Raw genomic sequence first — 20534 nt, 5'->3', positions numbered from 1 at the left:
ATTTCCAAATTCCTAATTTCCTCGCACAGCTGCAGGCTGGAACGGCCTTCCCAACGACGTTGCTGTCACCATGTGCACATCGCATTTCGTTGAAAATGCAAAAAAAAACTTGCTGGTATTGTGACTATGTATTTTTATTCTTGCCACTCCTTATGTAACACCCCATTTATTGGGGACTTTAAGGTAATAAAATGAAATGAAATGCACAATTGTCTTTTGAGTGCTGTAAAAGAAGGTAAAAATCTCGTTCTAGAAAACCAAGCCTGCGATTGGCTTTAAATAGGCTTGAGCCAATATGCAGTTTTGAAGAAAGATTGTTAGTGTTGGGGGGGGGGGGGGGGTGAATTCTGAGTTATTTAGAGGCAGGTACAGAATTTAGTGAAATTCCCTCAAGGGGATAAGTAGAACATAGGGATCGACTCTGAGAATCTCTTATTGATTTATATTTTGCTCCGTTCAATTCCACATTCCACAATTTACTCCCAGGTAACGCTGGTTAACGTCAATTTGTAGATTAGTACTATCAGTGCCGGAATATTTTTTTGGTAAATCACACAGCCGTGAGCGCAAGCGCAAAAAGAAGGAGAGCTTTCCTCAGGCAAATCGTTGATATAAATTAGAAATAACACGCGTCCTAGAATTGACTCCTGAGGCACACCGAATCTTACAGCGCCACAAGTGAGTGAGCATCTAAATGAGCGACGTACGACTTCTTTTATCGAGGAAGGTTTATATCCATTGGAGCATTATTATGATGTTCAAATGGTTTAGCTTCAGCGTTACCTGTTAGTGATTAAGTTTAACGAAAGCTTTTGAGAAGTCCAATAATTTGCACTCAATTAGTTACCCAGAGTAAAGAAATGCATGGAAATCATTAGTAAATGTAACCAGTTGTGTCTCCCATTAAAATAATTCTGAAAATCATGTTGACTGCGTAGAAATAAATTATTTAAACCAAGGTAACTTGTTAAATGGGTGAAAACGACTTGCTGAAGCAATTTACATGGGACAGACGTAACAGATATTGGTCGGTAGTTACATGGGTTACACGAGTCACGAGAGTGGTTTCTTTTCCACTAGTGTGGAATTGGTCGGTCATGAAATGAACTAAGAAAAATACAATACAGAAAAATAGAAGATTCATGTTGAGTGCCTACGGGAAACTCGGAATCAATTGCATTGGTACCACACGAGGATGATCGTTTTAGGTTGCGAATGATTTTACCTATATCACAAGGGTCAAGAATGATGGGATCCACTGGAAAGTACTGTGAATTAGGGTAATATGGAACATCGGATATTACAGAATCGTAAAACAAGAGCGCGAATGTGTCATTACGTAAGGAGGTGCAAAGATGTTTGGGAACTGGTGTGCCTGACTGGTTGATTAATGATATAGTTCTGTCATCCTTTTTCGGAACAGTATTCCACAAATTTCCTGGCTTAGCTCTTATCAATTGCGGTAATGTGGAATTAAAGAAATTCAATTTAACTTTCTCAAGCGCGGAAACATAAGCATGTGCTACCTATTTGTAGGCGGCCCATTTATTCGCACGTGCGGACCTTATAGCTGGGCGGCTGCCTTTTCGTTATGTAATCGTTTCGGTATGGGTAGTATCGTGAACTTTGGAAGAATCCTAAACGTTTTATAGTGGAATGTGTTTGTTGATAAGATAAAATGCTTTCTGCTTGAATGAAGTTTAAGCTCACAAAAGTATCGGAAGTTCCACCGGAGCTAGTTGTTTAATGGAACGCTACAGCGCAGGAACCTACGGAAACAAAGGAGGCACACAAGTACACAGGCGCAGCGCTGCCTCTGTGTGCTTTGTGTGCCTCCTTTGTCCTCGTTAGTTCCTGCGCTGTAGCATTTTACTATGTTCAATCGACGAGCCCCATCTGGTTACTCTACTCAACTTCATTGTTGCTCAAGTTGGCGTAAGCATACCCCCAAATTTCACTTAGTTCCCCTCCCACAAATTTCAACGTGGCCCACCACAAACTTTCATCATCATCATTTATTTTTCCTTAAGGACCCCTGTCGGGGTATTACTTAAGGGGGGTTACAGAAGATAAGGATAGAAACAAAGATATGGTTACAATTTCTTACAAGGCTCAGCCTGTGGATTCGCATTAAAACAAACAAACAACAACAAAAAAAGCCAAGAGGCACACTGATTAGAATGCAAAAGCAAGTCAGCAGAACAGTCACAATGTGAGACGGCAATCGCAAAAGACTGAAGGGACAGTACGGTCATTATAAGGTTAGGGATTAAGGCGATCAGTAAGCAGCTGCTTGAAGATAATGGGGTTGTGTTCATTGACAACTCTATCTGGTAAATTGTTCCACTCTATAATGGCGCTAGCCAAAAACGATTGATTAAAGGAAAATGTTGAACCATGCAAGCGCTGGATGCTGCAAGACTTAAAAAGGCGACGAGATGTACGGGTTGGTGGGATTAGAAGCCTTCCATGCAGTTCGGGGAAGTTATAATAAAGTCGCTGGAAAAGGCACAGTTTCGCAATTTTCCGACGCAACGCCAAGGGTTCGAGTCCTAGAGATGATTTAATCGCACTGACACTTTCTTCGCGGCTGTACCTGGAAGTGATGAATCTAGCGGCACGATCTTGTATTGATTCTAACATATTAAGTAGGCAAGCTTGGTGCGGGCTCCAAATAACTGTGGCGTGTTCAAGTTTACTTCGAATAAAAGTTTCATGAGCTAGTTTTCTTGTGGATGAGGGGCACAGCGCAAGGGTACGTCTGACGTAACCAAGTGATTTATTGGTGTCGGTAGCCAATTTTGTTATATGGTCGGACCAGGTCAACTTGCTATTAATAGTAATACCGAGATAACGATACGACCCAACGGTGGATAGGGCTGTCGAGTTTAAAAAGTCCGAATGATTCTTGTTAGAGTGTTTACGGGATACCCGCATAACTTTACATTTGGAGATGTTGTTTCATTAAAGAGTTGGAACACCAGGTTTCTAATGAATGTAAGTCTTTTTGGAGCGGTGCATGGTCGACTGGGTCTGTAAGGCGACGGTAGATTACGCAGTCATCTGCAAAAAGTCGGATATTGGATCATATGCCGTTGAAAGGTCGTTTATGAAGATGAGAAAGAGAAGGGGACCGAGGACGGACCCTGTGGTACTTCGGAGATGACGCTAGCAGTGGTTGAGCAATGATTTCCGATAGCTGTGTACGGGAATCGATTAGTAAGAAAGCAACGGATCCATGACAGCGCGAGAGGGTCGAGACCGAGGCAGGAAAGTTTTGCCAAAAGCCGCTGATGGGGAACACAGTCAAATGCTTTAGCGAAGTCTAGATATATGACGTCAGTTTGAAGTGATGAGTCTAAATTCAGGGGAAGTTGAGCAATAAATTCGAAAAGCTGTGTATCGCATGACAAGCCAGGCCGGAAACCATGCTGATTGTGAAAAAAGAAGGAATGATCACCGAGATGACATGCTATTTGCGAATATATTATATGTTCTGGGACTTTACAGGGAATACTCGTTAGGGAAATGGGGCGATAGTTGGAAGGATAGGAGTGGCTGCCTGACTTATATACTGGTGCCACTTTACTAATCTTCCAGTCATTTGGAAGTGAACTATCAGGAATGGACTGGTTAAAAATTATTTGTAATATTAGACTGGAAATTGCTTTCTTACCTTTTAGTATCTTAGCAGTGATGTTATCTGGCCCGGGGGCACTAGAAATCTTTAGGTTATCAATAAGTTTCACTATGCCTTGAGAATTAATTCTAATGGGAAACATGAGGGGAAAACTGTGGCTGGGCAAATCAAAGTCCTTCAGTGCAGGCTCACCAGTGAAAACAGAATAAAAATATGAGTTCATTACGTCTGACCGCTGATCAAGCGGCACGTTTGAACCGTCAGGATAAGTCAAGGAAATGTAATTGGAGCTAGTGTTTGGTTTCAGAATATTCCAAAATTTTTTGGGGTTGACACGTATGATGTTAGGCAAATCGTGGTGAAAGAACTTCTTTTTGGATTGTCTCAAAGTGCTAGTGTATTTGCGCAGGCATTTGGAGTACTTGTCCTACTTTGAACAAGATTTAGAGCGTTTCGCATCACGAAACAGACGTTTTTTCCTTCCCGACAGCCTCTGAAGTGCGTTAGAAAACCAAGGTTTTCCTAAATCACCGCGAATGCGAACAAGAGGTACATGTCTCTCTACAAGCCATAATAATTTATTCTTAAATAAGAACCAGTTTTCATCTACTGTACGAGAAGGAGCAGTATCACGAAAAAAATTTGACAAAGTGTTCAGTTCAGCGTTAATTTTGCTAAAGTCTGCTTTGTTGTAGTCCCTGATGTATTTGGTCGAGGGCTGTCTGAAAGGAACTGGGATGCAGAGATTAAATAGCAGTAATTTGTGATCGCTTAGACCAGCAACGGATGATAGCGATTTTATTATTTTGGGGTTAGAAACAAGGACAAGGTCTAGAATGTTCTCCCCACGGGTTGCCATATTAACCATCTGAGTAAAGTTGAATGTGAGGATTGTGTCAAGAAAATCTGTGGTTTGCCTTGGATTACCAGTTATGTGCGTCTAGATTTGCCCAGTTAATGTCTCGAAAATTAAAACTGGCCTATTCCCAAATTTCAAGTTGCCCCACGTCCAAATTTAAGTTGGCAGCTGGAGCTGGAGCAGCTGCAGCAGCTGGAGGTGGCCATGTGCGTACGTGGCTCGTGATCTTCTGGTGAGCGCGGTGACGCTCATTTGTTTATTTTTATCACTTGCCTTTTTGTTTAAGTTCTTTCGAAGCTCGTTGAAAATATTTAATGTACCTAGCCGCTTTCACGGTCACTTGCTTACCTGCCATTTAGAGCCACGGTGTTACAACCATTTCTAAATGTTTTTTCCCTTTACTCTTGTTCCTTTTACTGCGAATCTGTACATGGCTATGTTCTGGTAAAAATTGCGTGCGTCTATTGAGCCGTGTAGATAGAGAATTTCTCCCCCTACGTGAGCCGATCTCGAAGAATGTTCCATACCGGGCCGACCCACAGCGGAGGTGAAATAAGCTTCAAACACTCCGCGAACTTGCAAAAAAAAGTTTACGATATTAGCTCCAAATACAACCCGTATCAGATATTAAGCTGATCAGAGCAGATACTACACTTTGATCCGCGTCGGCCATATCTACGCAAGCACCACCCTGTCTTTGTCGGCGTCCCAAGCGCTTGCTATCTCCTTTCCTTTCCTTCTGCTCTTCTTTGGTGACGGTCTCATAAGCGTATGCCCGCCAGTACTACGAGGCAGAAAGAAATGCGAGCCATGCATGTGGCCCCGATCCCGCAAACTTGGTACGTTTCTTGAAGGCAACAGCGCAATCATCTACCTGAAGTGGAAATCAGTAACGCTGTCGGAAGATCAAGCGACACCGCGAGGAGCTCTCCTAGTCACCACGCCTTGAGTGTGCTGGAAGATGAAGTCCGAATCCCGCCCCGCTCGAGCATTTTCATTTCCGTCGGCATCAAAACACCTGCAGACGTAGAAGGCGTAAGCGAGGGTGACCAACGTCTACTGCTATACCGTGAAATTTGCGTCGCACGAGGGATCGCTGGACTGCACGTAGGAAAAACAAAAGTGTTGCTCGCAGACTTCAGCCAGGAATTCAAGCACATCAACAAAGGCACAACGATCGCGTACATCGAGGAAATTCTGGGAACCAGCAATGCCTTTGTCCTCTCCGGTTCTGTCGCACCTACCCGGACGACCTTAGTTCCTGAACCACACTTCGACATAAATCCAAGTCTGTCCATAATTAAGCAGCAGCAGCTTAGAAGGCTGCTTCGACCATTAAAAGACACAAATTTCGACGTCATCGAGAATTCGGCATACACCAGTCGCGAAGCATCACATAATCACCGAAGAGTCCGCTCGACCACTCCGCTAGAGCCCTTACCGAGTTTCGACGCGAGAACGTGAAACTATTAAGCAACAAGTCGACGAAATGCTTCGCGACATCACCCAGCCATCGAAAAGCCCGTGCGCATCTCTTGTAGTCTTGGGGAAGGAAAAGAACGGAACCCTACGTTTCTGCGTCGATTATCGTCGACTTAACAAAATCACGAAGAAGGACATATACCCCTTCCCAATGATAAACGACGCATTGGATCGGCTCTGCGACGCTAAATATTTCTCGTCGATGGGTCTCAAGTCTGGCTACTGGCAAATAGAAGTCCACCAGAGAGATTGCAAAAACACCACCTTCAACACACCAGACGGCCACTACGAGTTCAAGGTCATGCCATCCGGACTGTGCTCGGCGCCTGTAACGTTCCACCACGTCGTGGACATGGTGTTAGCAGGGTTGAAGTGGGATGCATGTCTTGTCTACTTGGATGACATCGTCGTCTTCGCCGGAAATTTCGACGATCACCTTAGGCGGCTTCTGACAGTACTAGAGGCCAGAAAGTCACCATGGCTCATTCCAAAGCCGGAAAAGTGCCGCTTCACCTACGATGAGCTTCTGTTCCTTGGCCACGTCATCAGCAAATCTGGACCGACCTGACCCACAGAAGACAGCCGCCATCGCAAATATCCAGCAGCCCATCGACAACAAGGCAGTGCGTAGATTCCTTGCCATGTGCGCCTATACACCATACGCTTTGTAAAGGACTTTCCATGAATCGCGTTGCCGTTGACACATCTAACTAAATATGATATCGAGTTCAAGTGGGAAATGCCGCAGGCCGACGCACTTGAAGAACTGAAATGACGCATGCAGTCGCCACCGATACTCCCACACTTCGACGCGTACGCCGAGACAGCAATCCATACTGACGCCAGTAGCCTAGCCTTCGGTGCCGAGGAAAACTGACTTGAACGGGGGACAGCATACGCTAGCCGGTCGCTGTCAAAAGCGGAAGGCAATTATTCTACGACCGAAAAGAAATGCCTCGTCATCGTTTGGGCTACAGCAAAATTTCGCCCTTACCTATAGGGCAGGCCTTTCAAAGTCGTCAGCGACCATCACGCGTTGTGTTAGCTAGCGAATTTAAAGGATCTTTCAGGACGGCTTGCAGGGTGGAGCCTCAGATTGCAAGAATACGACACCACAGTAAGTCCGGACGAAAACACTCTGAGGCCGATTGCCTATCAAGCGGCCCCATTCAACCGCCGCCGCAAGATAACGATGATGACGACGCCTTCCTTAGAATAATAAGCGCGGGAGGCTTCGAAAAACAGCAATAAGTAGACCCGGAGCTTAAAAGCCTCGTAGAGTATTTGGAAGGACACACCGACATTGTCCGTAGGGTATTTAAGGGCGGGCTGTCTTCGTTCTCGTTTCAAATAAACCTACTAGTATATATGAACTTTTCATCTGTCTACGCAAACTACCTTTTTTTTCCCTCAGCGCTGCATCCAGAAGTACTTCACGCCTTGCATGACGATCCGACCGCTGGGCACCTCAGATTCTCCCGGACGCTATCGAGGATACAGGAAAGGTATTACTGGCCGCGCTTGATCGCCGGCGTTGCCCGTTACGTTAAAGCGTGCCGAGACTGTCAGCGACGCATGACACCGCTGACAAGGCCAGCGGGTCTACTACAGCCAATCATGCCTCCTTGCCGACCATTTGTACAGATCGGGATGGATTTGTTGGGACTTTTTCCGACGTCAACAATGGTAAAAACGTGGATCGTCGCGGCGACGGACTACCTCACCCGCTTCGCTGAAACGAAAGCTCTGCCGAAAGGTAGCGCAGCTGAAGTGGCGAAATTCTTCGTCGAGAACATCCTGCTGCGACATGGTGCCCTAGAAGTCCTCATCGCCGACAGACAAACGGCCTTTACAGTGGAGCTTACCCAAGCCCTTCTGCAGTACAGTCACACAATACACCGGAGCACAACTGCCTACCAGCCACAGACGAATGGTCTTACGTAGCGTCTGAATAAAACCCTCGCCGACATGCAAACAATGTACGTCGACGTCGAACAGAAGACCTGGGATGCCCTCCTGCCGTACGTAACCTTAGCTTACAACACGGCGGTGCAAGAAACACAGATCACCGCGTTCAAGCTAGTTTACAGCAGGCACCCAACGACGACGCTCGACGCCATGCTGCCGCACGTCACTGGCGAAGATAATCTTGACGTTGCTACCTATCTCCAGTGCGCCGAAAGAACCCGACAGCTCGCCCGCCTACGGAACCAGAACCAGCAGCGCACCGACAACCGACACTACGACCTCCGACGACGCTATGTCGAGTACCAGCCCGGCGACCGTATTTGGGTTTGGACCCCGATACGCTAACGAGGACTCAGTGAGAAACTATTGCGACGCTATTTCGGACCGTACAAGTTCGTCCAATTTATTGGCGAACTGGACTGGGAGGTTTTGCCAGATGGCATTTCGCATTCACACTGACGCCGCGAATGATCTGAAGTCTTCCACGCGGCGCGTCTTAATCCCTCTTACGGACGCTGACGAACTTCCTTATTTTGTTGTTTCTTTGCTACGGGTTCTTTTGTTTGTTACCTTCGTTTGTTTTCAGCATCCGGTCGATGCTATTTAAGAGGGGGGTATTGAACTAGAGTGGTTGCTTGGGCTAGCTGGTAATTCATGATCAAAAATAACGTACAGCGTGAAGGACGAGGACAGCGTTAGACGACATACACAGCGCTGTCTGTCGATAGATAGATAGACAAGTACACGTGTACTTGTCTATCTTTATCGGGCGACCACATTTCCCCGCCTAACAATTGTTATCGCACAGCGTAGGATGCGCCTGCATGTTTCAGAAGTTTCTGGAATGTTATCGACGGTTCCATCAGTTGTCTGTCACCGAACATTGTGCAATCTAATTTCATGTATGCGCGACCCGAATAGTGCAGAACTTTGTGGAAGATGCGCGGGTCATAGCGATTACTCTGGAACATTCGACGACTGATGTATATAAGCCGACGCTCTTGACCCGCTGATCAGATTTTGATGATCGCCGACTGTGTTCACCACTGTCGCCATTCTACAAGCGTAAACTGTTTTCGTGGGGCCAGGTTCGCCCAATAAAAGTTGGTTTCGTCTTTCACAGTACTGCTAGTGTGTTGTTTATACGTCACTACGCATAAAGTCTATCTTTCTCTACGTCACTGTATATCATTGCAATGCCACGCTTCTATTAGTACAACAATGTCTGCATTACAGCTGTTTACTAATGGACAGAGTTTACCTTTTTTGGGGATAGAAACTGGGACTGTTTCTCCAAAGAACACTTGCAATAGTGTTACCACCCTTTGCTCCGTCTTAAATGTTTTTGTTATGTCGGCGATGAGGACAACTCCCTCGTGATGTCGAGGCTGACGTCGCGGCGTCAGCAAGCTGCGTGGCTTAAGAAACAGAAGCTTGTTCCAGAACCTTTTGAATAACCTTACCTTTGACAGTACTGTACACGAAGCACTTATTATCAGCCATTTGTTACAACGCAGCTTGAAATGTGTGTGAAGCCTTTTTCCGAATTCAAGCAACCTCTTGAGAGCTAGACGCGTCACCGGATAAAAGTCATCATTGGTATTAGTACTGCTGAACTGCAGCAAAGCCTGCTTTGAAAGTATATCCTTTGAGTTTACTAGACAGCAAACTTGGCAATTAGTGACATACGCCAGCAGGAAATAATGTAACAATTTAGGAGAACCCGCTATGGGATTAGATTGTAACTTTCTATCGAGCACGTTAGAGGCAAGTGCGATCATTTTTTCCTAGAATTGCCCTGACGTTTCTGATAAGGATTCGGGGCCAATGAAAAGCAAGTTATCGGTACACACACAGCCTTCTGCATCGTCAGGGCGAGTGCGAAGCACCATGGCCGCATCTTCCACGTTTCCAAGTGTCTTGCGCACATCGGTCATCATTGCTTGCCAATGTTCAAAAGCACCGGTCTGGCTTTGAGCTGTTTGCAGATGCTCTTGGAAGGCCAGAGATGGCGGTGGACACAGCCTCCTGTGTCAATTTAAGAACAGCCGTTGCCTGTGACATGCTTACTTCATTCTATTCTATTCGATCACAGCGCTCGCTAGTTTCTTTTACTATCTTAAGGAGCTCATTTATTGCAGCTTTATCGTCAGGACCGGGATTTGGCCGACATCGTCCACATAATGAGGAATAAAGAACGGAATGGCGCAACTAGGTGCTTACTTGGCGGTGTGAATAGTTACTTTAGGGCAGCAGGGTGAATTGTGCGTTGTCCGTAAACACACCTATAAAAGTTGGTATAACTTACGTAAGTCATCATCATCATAATCAGCCTGGCTAAGTCCACTGCAGAGCAAAGGCCTTTCCCATACTCCGCCAACTACCCCGGTCATGTGCTAATTATGGCCATGTTGTCCCTGCAAACTTCTTAATCTCATCCGCCCACCTAACTTTCTGCCGCCCCCCGCTACGCTTCCCTTCCCTTGGAATCCAGTCCGCAACCCTTAATGACAATCGGTTATCTTCCCTCCTCATTACATACCCTGCCCATGACCCCCCCCCCCCATTTCATTTTCTTGATTTCAACTAAGATGTCATTAACTCGCGTTTGTTCCCTCACCCAGTCTGCTCTCTTCTTATGCCTTAACGTTACATCCACAATTCATTCCATAGCTCGTTGCCTCGTCCTCAATTTAAGTAGAACCATATTAATAAGCCTCCAGGCTTCTGCCCCGTAGGTGAGTACTACTAAGACACAGCTGTTATACACTTTTATCTTGAGGGATAATGGCAACCTGCTGTTCATGATCTGAGAAGGCCTGCCAAACTCACCCCAGCCCATTCTTCTTCTGATTTTTTCAGCGTCATCATCCGGATTCGTGGTCACTGCCTGCCCTAAGTAGATGTGTTCCATTACCACTTCCAGTGCCTCGCTCACTATCGTAAAATGCTTTAGTTTTCTGCAGATTTATTTTTAAACGCGCCCTTCTGCTTTGCCTGTCCAGGTCAATGAGCATGCATTGCTATCGGTCCCCCTTGTTACTAAGCAAGGCAATATCATCCGTGAATCGCAAGTTACTGAGGCATTCTCCATTAACTCTTATCCCCAATTCTTCCCAATCCAGGTCTCTGAATAACTCCTGTAAGCACGCTGTGAATAGCATTGGAGAGATCGTATCTCCCTGCCTGACGCCCTTCTTGTTGGGATCTTGTTCCTTTCTTTATGGAGGACTACAGTGGCGGTGCAGCCACTCTTGTTTCAGTATGTTTACATACGGCTCGTCTACACCCTGATTCCTTAATGCCTGCAGGACTGTTGAGGTTTCGACTGAATCAAACGCTTTCTTGTAATCAGCGAAAGCTATATATAAGGGATGGTTATATTCCGCACATTTCTCTATTACCTGATTGATAGTGTGAATGTGGTCTATTGTTGAGTAGCCTTTACGAAATCCTGCCTGCCTGCCTGGATTGGCGTCCCCTTTCTTATGGATTAGAATTATGTTAGCGTTGTTCCAAGATTCCGGTACGCTCGAGGTCATGAGGCATTGAGTATACAGGGTGGCCAGTTTTTCTAGAACAATCTGCCACCATTCTTACACAAATTTGCTGTTACCTGGTCCTCCCCAGCTGCTTTCCCCGTTTGCATAGCTCCCAAGGCTTTCGTTACTACTTCGGAGGTTACTTGTTGGATGTACAATCCCTGTAGACTATTATCTTTTCCATTATCGTCATGGGTGCCACTGGTACTGTATAAATCTCTATACAACTCCTCAGCTACTTGAACTATGTTGTCCATATTAGTAATGACATTGCCGTCTTTGTCTCTTAACGCATACATTTCATTTTTGCCTATTCCTAGTTTCTTCTTGACTGCTTTTAGGCTTCCTCCGTTCTTGAGTGCATGCTCAATTCTATCGATATTATACTTCGTTATGTCAGCTATCTTGCACTTGTTGATTCACTTGGGAAGTTCTGCCAGTCCGATTCTACCTGTAGGGTTAGAGGTTTTAATACATTGGTGTTTCTTAATTAGATCTTTCATCTCCTGCGATAGCTTACCGGTATCCTGTCTAAAGAAGTTACCACAGACTTCTATTGCACACTCCTTAATGTAGCCCATAAGATTGTCGTTTATTGCTTGGACACTAAGGTCATCTTCCTGAGTTAAAGCCGAATACCTATTCTGTAGCATGATCCGGAATTCTTCTATTTTCCCTCTTACCGCTAATTCATTGATCGGCTTCTTATGTACCAGTTTCTTCTGTTCGCTCCATAAGTGTAGGTTAATCGACATCTTACCATCCTATGGTCTATGCAGCGCACCTTGGCAAGCACGTCCACATCTTGTATGATGCCAGGGTTAGCGCAGAGTATGAAGTCGATTTGATTTCTAGTCTAGCCATTCGGGCTCCTCCACGTCCACTTTCGGTTTTCCCGCTTGCGGAAAAAGGTATTCATTATCCGCCAATTATTCCGTTCTGCAAACTATATTAATAACTCTCCCCTGCTATTTCTAGACCCCATGGCACATTCTGCCACTAACTTGTCACCAGCCTTCTTCTTCCGTACCCTGGCATTCAAGTCTCCGATAGTGTATTTCGTTGTGACTTTACCCATCGCTGATTCCACGCCTTCATAAAAGCTTTCGACTTCCTGGTCATCATGACTGGATGTAGGGGCGTAGGCGTGTACGACCTCCAATTTGTACCTATTATTAAATTTCACAATATGACCTGCCACCCTCTCGTTAATGCTATAGAATTCCTGTATGTTACGAACTATATCCTTATTAATCAGGAATCCGACTCCTAGCTCACGTCTCTTCGCTAAGCCCTGGTTGCACAGGACGTGTCCACTATTTAGCACTTTATATCCTTCATTTGTCCTCCTAACCTCACTGAGCGCTTTCATATCCTATTTAATGCCCGCTAATTTCTCCGATAGTACTGCTAGACTCGCCTCACTAGATCACGTTCTAGCGTTAAATGTTGCCACGTTCAGATTCCAATGGCGGCCTGTCCGGATCCAGAGATTCTTAGCACCTTCTGTTGCGTCACCGATCTGACCACCGCTGTGGTCACTTGCTCCGCAGCCGCTGGGAACTGAGGGCCGGCGTTTGATTCTTGTATTCCTATAGGAGGTTGTGGCCAAGTAATGTACCAGGGGGGCCAATGCTGCTCTGGTGAGGGAGTGCGTTACCAGTTCTGGTCCCAAGGGATCAGTCTGCACTCCAAGCCCGTTTATACAATTTTATTACCACGCGGATTTTTTTTTTATTCTGGTGGAAAATTGAGCTGCACCGGGATTCGAACCACGGTCCTCTTGGACGCGTAAGTACTTGATCGCTAACGCCCATATTATCTCTGCAAATTTAAACTTCGTATGAACTTTACCCACAAACGGGACTTCTGTTTAAACAGATATAAACAAGGTGCCTTTTTTACTTCTCCGAGGACACCGGCAAGACTTACTACGAACCTCGCATAACTATATAGGGTGTTTCAGCTAACTTTAGCCAGAGCTTGAAGATGTGCCGACGGCGCGACCAAGTGAACGTTGCTCACTTTTGCATGTTTCGCGTTATTTTTGTATTTTGTGTTATTCGATAATTAGTCAAGAATAATTAACCAACTTCTTAAGCAACAAACTAGGAAAAAAATTCCAATTAGGAAGTAGCAGAGTGGTTTGCAACACAACCGAATAAACAGTTTTGTCGTTCTATCTATTAAGTATTAGTGTTTTTCAGCTTACTGCGAATGGTCCGCGAAATACCAAGAAACACAATGTGGCGTGGCCGCTTTCGCGTCGTAATTACGCTGCTCCCAAGCGTTCCGCGCCCAAACAAACAGCATATGGCGGGGTGTGCTGCCGCCGCGTTTGCTTATCGCTATCATGAACCGCCGCAAGGGAAGCACATCGCTGGCACAAATCACACAGCCAACGCCTTCGTCACGGCCATGTCATCTCTTCAGGGGCAGCACGCCATGCTAGATGCTAAGTTCGTTTGTACGCGAACTGTTTGGGAGCACTGCAATCACGGCGCGCAAGAATGTAAGTCCCGTGATATTTTTTTTATTTCGGGAGCATCTCCAGTAAGCTGAAAAACACAAATACTCAATAGATAGAGAGTTAGAAACTGCCTGACCAGACGTTTTGCAAAGCGCTCCACACCTTTCTAATTGGAATTTTTCGTCTAACTTCGTTTCTTCAGAAATGTGTTAATTATTTGTAGACTAATTCCCCAATTAAGGAATATAGAAAGAATGACTTGACACACTACATACAAAAGCGAGCAACAAGCATTTGTTCGCGTCGTGTTAGAGTGCATCGCATATTTTTAAACTTTCGTTAATGTCATCTGAAACACCCTGTACTTAAAGGGAACAAAGAGTTTCAGTTTTTATATTGTCACGTTGTATTGAGAGTGAACAACACAATAGTGATAACTGTGAATCGCGAAATTGAATCTGAACCTCTGCCCGCAAAAGCAAGTGACGCTCAAGGCGCCCCGATAGCGTCGAGCACGGTTGCCGATCGTCGAAATCTGATCAGCGGGTCAAGTGCGCCGGTTTATGTGCATGAGTCGTTGAGGGTTCCAGCGTAATCGCTGGTGCCCGCATGTCTTCCAGAAAGTTCTATACAATTTGCATGCCGCATACAAGCAATCAGATTACACAAGGTTCTGTGACAACAAACAACATATAGAACCATCGATAACAGACGAAGAACATGATATACATGCAGGCGCATCCGGCGGTGAACGATATCGTTTAAAACTTGTCAGCGGGTGTATTGCGTTCACCGGATATCGGTGAACAAGCATGCTTGTCACTGTGTAACACCTTTAATTTGACCAGGAACGTGAAAGTTTCGTCAAACAATCAAAATAAGGGGAAGCTTTAGCTCGGGGCCTCCTATCTAAATAGATGAGAAATTAGAAATCGTTTTTCTCGGTGACCACTGCACGAAATTTGACGCGTTTAAAATCATCATCATTATTATCATCAGCCTGGTTTATGTCCAGTGCAGGACGAAGGCCTCTCCCTGCGATCTCCAACGACACCTGTCTAGCGCCAACCGATTCCAACTAGCGCCCTTGAATTTCACAATTTCATCGCTCCACCTAGTCTCCATTCGTCCTCGATTGCGTTTTCCTTCTCTTGGTACCCATTCTGTAACCCTAATGGCCCAACGATTATCTAACCGGCGCATTACGGGACCTGCCCAGCTCCATTTCCTTCTTTTGATGTCAATTAGAATATCATCTATCACCGTTTGCTCATGATCCAAACTGCTCCTTCTGTCGCTTAACGTTATGCCTAGTAATATTCGTTACATCGCTCTTTGCGCGGTCCTTAACTTAATCTCAAGCTTCTCTGTCAGTCTACAAGTCTCTGCCCCATATGCCTGAACTAGTAAAATGCACTGATTGTACACCATCATTTTCAATGATAATGGTAAGCTTCCAGTCAGGAGCTCACAATGTCTGCCTTATGCCATCCAATCCATTTTTATTCTTCTATGAATTTCCTTCTCATGATCCTTCATGATCCATGAATTTCCTTCTCATGATGGCTTAGTAATGTTTACTTTTTCCTTGACCGACGCAAACAGTTCACAATTTCCCTTCATGTGGCCCGTAATACTGTTCATACATTCCTAATATGTAAACTTCGTGAGTAATATAGTTCTTCAATAAAATGATGATAAAGGGCACAGAACGTTTCTGAGAACTTCACGCTGCACTGAAAACTTCGCTGTAAAACAGTTTTAACCGTTATAATTCGTTTTTCACCACACACACTGCCCACATTTTTCGCACGCACCGTGGTTGCTCAGTGGCTATGGTGTTGGGCTGCTGAGCACGAGGTCGCGGGATCGAATCCCGGCCACGGCGGCCGCATTTCGATGGGGGCGAAATGCGAAAACACCCGTGTGCTTAGATTTAGGTGCACGTTAAAGAACCCCAGGTGGTCAAAATTTCCGGAGTCCTCCACTACGGCGTGCCTCATAATCAGAAAGTGGTTTTGGCACGTAAAACCCCAACTATTGTTACTATTATTACATTTTTCGTAGACTGTTTTGCAATGCAGTTTAGGTTATTGATCTATGGCTTCCAAAGTGTATAGCACGCATGCAAGCTAATTTTCTTTCGGCTAGAAAGAAAAAAGCATTGAAATTGAGAAAAATAGTGTATATTCTGCGCTATTGTTTTAGTGCCTCCGGCACTGTTGCATATTAGTCCATCCAATTCTTGGTCTCTTAAGAGCACCAAACAAGAATTAATCCAACTGAGGACTTTGTGCTGGAAGCACTACAGCCTTATCAGCTCACCAGTAGTGATCAGTGGTCACTGATGTACTACAGATGAGAGTTGTGACGCGGGCTTGTGGGTTCGTCATAATGAATTACGGTGAGGCATAACGCAATCCACGAAAGCATGGCCCAGCGAGCATAGGTTGCTTGGCTCTTCTGCGAAAGGTGCGTTGTGCCATCACCCACACGGGAAGCCCGGGTGTATGAAGGAAAAGTGCAAAGACTTCAAGGACAAAGAAAAATGTTGAGAACGCTTAATCATCGCCTTTAAGAGTGGAACGCAATAGCATTCAAAGATCCCTGATTGCTTCACAGCTTTCCGGTCAATGCAGCGTATGTAACCACAATGTTTACCGGCGAACGCTCGCGGCGAGTGCTATGGACGAAGGCGGGCTTTGGGGTAGAAACTCGGCCTCCTTGCGTGGGCCGGGATGCGGTGGAGGCGAGCGTCATCTAGAAGTGTGGCAGCGAAATGGGCACACCGCTCCGTGGCCTCTCAGATACTTGTGCGCCGGGGTGCGCAAATGGCGGACGCCATGGCTGGTCCGGTAAAAACGCTGGAAAAGGGTTTATTTTCAAATTCAATTCAATTCAATTTCAATTCAAATTACAATCCGACGCTATCATGCCTGCAGGCTGTGTTTAAGCCACACTTTACGCTTTCTCTACGAATTCTAGGTTGAAAAATTAAGTTAATTCAGCAACTTCCCTGCGCCACAAGGAGAGGCTGGGTATGTGCGGTTCGAAAATATTTTCACCGAAACTATGTCCGACGCCGGACTTTCTGCGGCGGGGGGCCCTTAACGCTGTCACGTTAATACAAGAACTTTGCACCATGGTTAGAAAACTGTCCGAGAAGTTAAATCACAGCGGTAAATGTCGCTATCACTCTGAATACTTCGCTCTTTCGGCGAAAGTGGCAGCTTTTCTTTGGCTAGCGATACGTGTGGAACCAACCAAGTATACAGCCAAGAATCGCTAACATTGCTTGAGAACGCTTGTATAAGTCTGTGTTGGTAATTGACTATATTAGAATGTGCTATTTTCAATCTATGGTACGTGTTATTCGTGTAGTATCGTTTGTTTGAAACTGTTCCTTGTTCATGAAGTTTAAATGTACTTTCAGGGTTACTTATTTACCATTCATGCTTGACATGACGCTTGTATTGTGCCTTCATAACAAAGTCCTTTCATCTTTACTCATGGTTTTATACCAGCTAATGCGTGGGCATAACTAGTAAGCACTCATGATAATTTCTTTTTCTTTACCCTTTTGTCCTGCCTTTGCAGTCAGTCGTGCTGGCTTCGACTGAACCGGACACGTTCGTCCTCAGGAAGGCCGGAAACCTGAGGCCCTTTATCCAATCAAAAGAGCTCGGTCATAAGTCCGTCTACACCACTGTATCTGGTAAGCAACTGTAGCTCGGCATTCACAGTGACGTCCCTACACAATTATCTGTTCTACGAAGTGGCATAGGTCAGTACTGACAGAAAAAGAAGTGGTAATAAACGTGGCGGCCAGTGCTTGACACAAGATCTCAAAAATGCCATAAAAGCTCATTGCAGAGAAAAATTGTACTAATAAAGGGCACTAGTCACTTTTCTATGGCAAGAATGGCCTAAATAATGCTTACGGCACTTCCTCGCGGATCACTTGATGCCTCCGTCTTGGTTGGGTCTCAAGCTTAAATGTTCAAGCACAGAGATCAACTTACCTTGACGAATGAAAAAGGGAAGCGAGATGTATGGGGATGACACTGATTTTTAACTGCTGCTTCTTGCACAAGGACACTTATATATAGAGGATGCGTTGGTAAAGGGCACGCGATGGTGAAGTAACAATTACAGATGCAAATAAAATAGCTGAAGCGTTTAATGCGTTTTTCCAAAGTGTTTATTTCACTTTAAGCACTAGTGTTGCCGTGAGGCAGATATTTGACAGCCCAGACGTGATCAACGTACCTATTGAAGGTGTGACTGAGCTTCTACGGTTAGACGCAAAGAAAGCTACAAGGCCATATAACATTCCTCCTGCTTTTCTTAAAAGATATTCGGAAGTATTAGCTCGATTTTTGGTCATTATTTTTACTAAATCTTTAAGCTGTGTTACTGTTCCCGACGATTGGCGTTTGGCAAGAGTAATACCAGTTTTTAAGAAAGGTCTCCTATCTTATTTAAGTAATTAGAGACCGATATCACTCACCTGTTGCTGCTGCAAAACTTTAGAACACATCATAGTCACTGACCTGAATAATTTTTTGGAGAGAAATAATTTACTCACGGCTAATCAGCATTATTTTAGACAAGGATACTCCACAACTACGCAGTTAGTAGTCACTGTCTATGAGCTCTCTTCCGTGCTTGACGGGGGCGGTCAAGTTGAGGCTATTTCCTTAGATTATTCTAAGGCATTCGACAGAGTCCCTTATTCGAAACTAATATATAAAATGAAACTTCTCGGAATACGCCTACAGATCATAAACTTGGTAAATTCATACCTGAGTGGTCGTAAGCAGTATGTACAAATAAATGGATCATGCTCCCGGTTTTTGGGGGTAAGTTCAGGCGTACCTCAGGGATAGGTGCTGGCTCCAGTACTGCTTAATATTTATATTAATGGCCTAGTTAAAATTGTGGAATCACCTGTTCGTGTCAAATTGTTTGCAGATGATTGTATTATATTTAGCAACTTTCGAACTGTCTCTGAGCAGCGTTTTCTGGAAGAAATCTTGGATACGTTGGCAGAATGGTGCAATGAATGGGATATGGTTATTAATTATGACAAAACAGTGCATATGTGTATTACAAATAAGTTAAGAAAGCTAGAATACTTGTACAAAATAAAGGATAATAAGATTAGGAAAGTATAAAGCTGCAAATACTTGGGGATCACTTTAACTTCCCGTCTATCCTGGGTGCCTCACATAGACAATATAACCTGCGCAGCCCGAAAATGATTAGGATTTCTAAAGTTTAAATTAGGTGACTCCACATCCTCATTAAGATTAAAAGCCTATAAAAGTACGTTAAGCCTCTCTTAGAATACTGGAGTATCGTTTGGGATCCTCACACAGTGGTCGGTATTGAAAAACTAGAAAGAATTCAAAGGTTAGCCGCGCGCTTCATTTATAAGCGCTTCAAACGACGTCATTCCCCAACGAGTATGCTGGAAGCCGCAAATTTGGAACCACTAGCTGATCGAAGAAAAACAGCCAGATTAAATTTCTTTTGCCAGCTTTATTACGGGAAACTAGGAATGCAACCGCGCGACTACATTATTAAGGACACGTATCGAATTTCCTGCCACAAACACAGCCATTATTTAAAACCGATCTTTGCACGGACATACCTTTTCAAAAACTCACTTTTTTTGCCGAAAACAATCAATGATTTGAATGTTCTACCTGGAAATTCCCATTGGTTACAACCACCCGCTTGATGAATCTTCTTGACTGTATCCCTTGTAAAGATTTGTATGTTTGCTTTATTTGTATTTGCTCACGTAGCCGCCTCCGGCTTGGACAGATGGCCGCAGTATTGTGAAAATAAAAAATATAATAAAAATAAATAAAAAGGACACACAGCTTACCAACAAAATAAAGAACGAAATAAATAAGCGTAAGTGCCATTGGTTTTGCTATTTTTCCGACGGCTGGTTCCAACTTTTTTATCGGGCGTTTTTATCACTTAGAATAAATTACACCTTCTCGGCAAACAATTTATCTTTATTTCAGCTTGGACGAAGAACTGTTGATGACGTTCTATTACGGGAGTACCAACTGTAAATATTGCTTTCATAGCGACAGGATATGATTTTCCGCAATTCATTCTAGCTCCAACATTCATGACTCTTTCTGCACACGATTGACATGCCAAGAACGTTGACTTTATGCGTGCAAAAGTTATGCTTCCTGTGGCCGCATCTTCGTTTGTTGCCTGATTCAAGTGCGACAAAACTTAGCATATTCACAATTTATTTCCCTAGGCAGCACAACGGATAGTATTAAACACATCAAGTCCACACACCATTATCCGCACTTTCCAGTTATCTACTGAAGAAAGCAGAAAGACGGTGCGGAGAGAGCCCTTGTGAATGATTTTCGCAGGTACTACTGACCAGCGCAGCCCTGGTACACAGGCGATACGCTTCGATTTCCCGTGAAGAAAAGCTTTTTTACTTCAAGATAAGAGTGCATCTTGTTTAGACCAGAGAAAACGAAAACCTGCTATGTATACAGTCCAAAACATGTTTCGAAAAATTATGAG

General features: G+C 44.6%; 1 protein-coding gene and 1 pseudogene across 1 annotated transcript in view; one reads left to right on the top strand and one right to left on the bottom strand.

Moving 5' to 3' along the window:
- Positions 1–4992: 4992 nt before the first annotated feature.
- Positions 4993–5174, bottom strand: LOC142580618 (U2 spliceosomal RNA; annotated as a pseudogene).
- An 11525-nt stretch (positions 5175–16699) lies between these two features.
- LOC142578522 (uncharacterized) overlaps positions 16700–20534 on the top strand; it is a 317467-nt gene continuing 313632 nt past the window's right edge. Inside the window, exons 1-2 of the mRNA XM_075687900.1 lie at positions 16700–16774; positions 17559–17676. Of these exons, the coding sequence (XP_075544015.1) occupies positions 16700–16774; positions 17559–17676 (193 nt within the window). The remainder of the gene's footprint in view (positions 16775–17558; positions 17677–20534) is intronic.

Source organism: Dermacentor variabilis, chromosome 4 (assembly GCF_050947875.1).
Source record: "Dermacentor variabilis isolate Ectoservices chromosome 4, ASM5094787v1, whole genome shotgun sequence".
Lineage (NCBI taxonomy): Eukaryota > Metazoa > Arthropoda > Arachnida > Ixodida > Ixodidae > Dermacentor > Dermacentor variabilis.
Note: the sequence above shows the minus strand (reverse complement) of the source record. Positions and strands in the feature narration are given on the sequence as shown.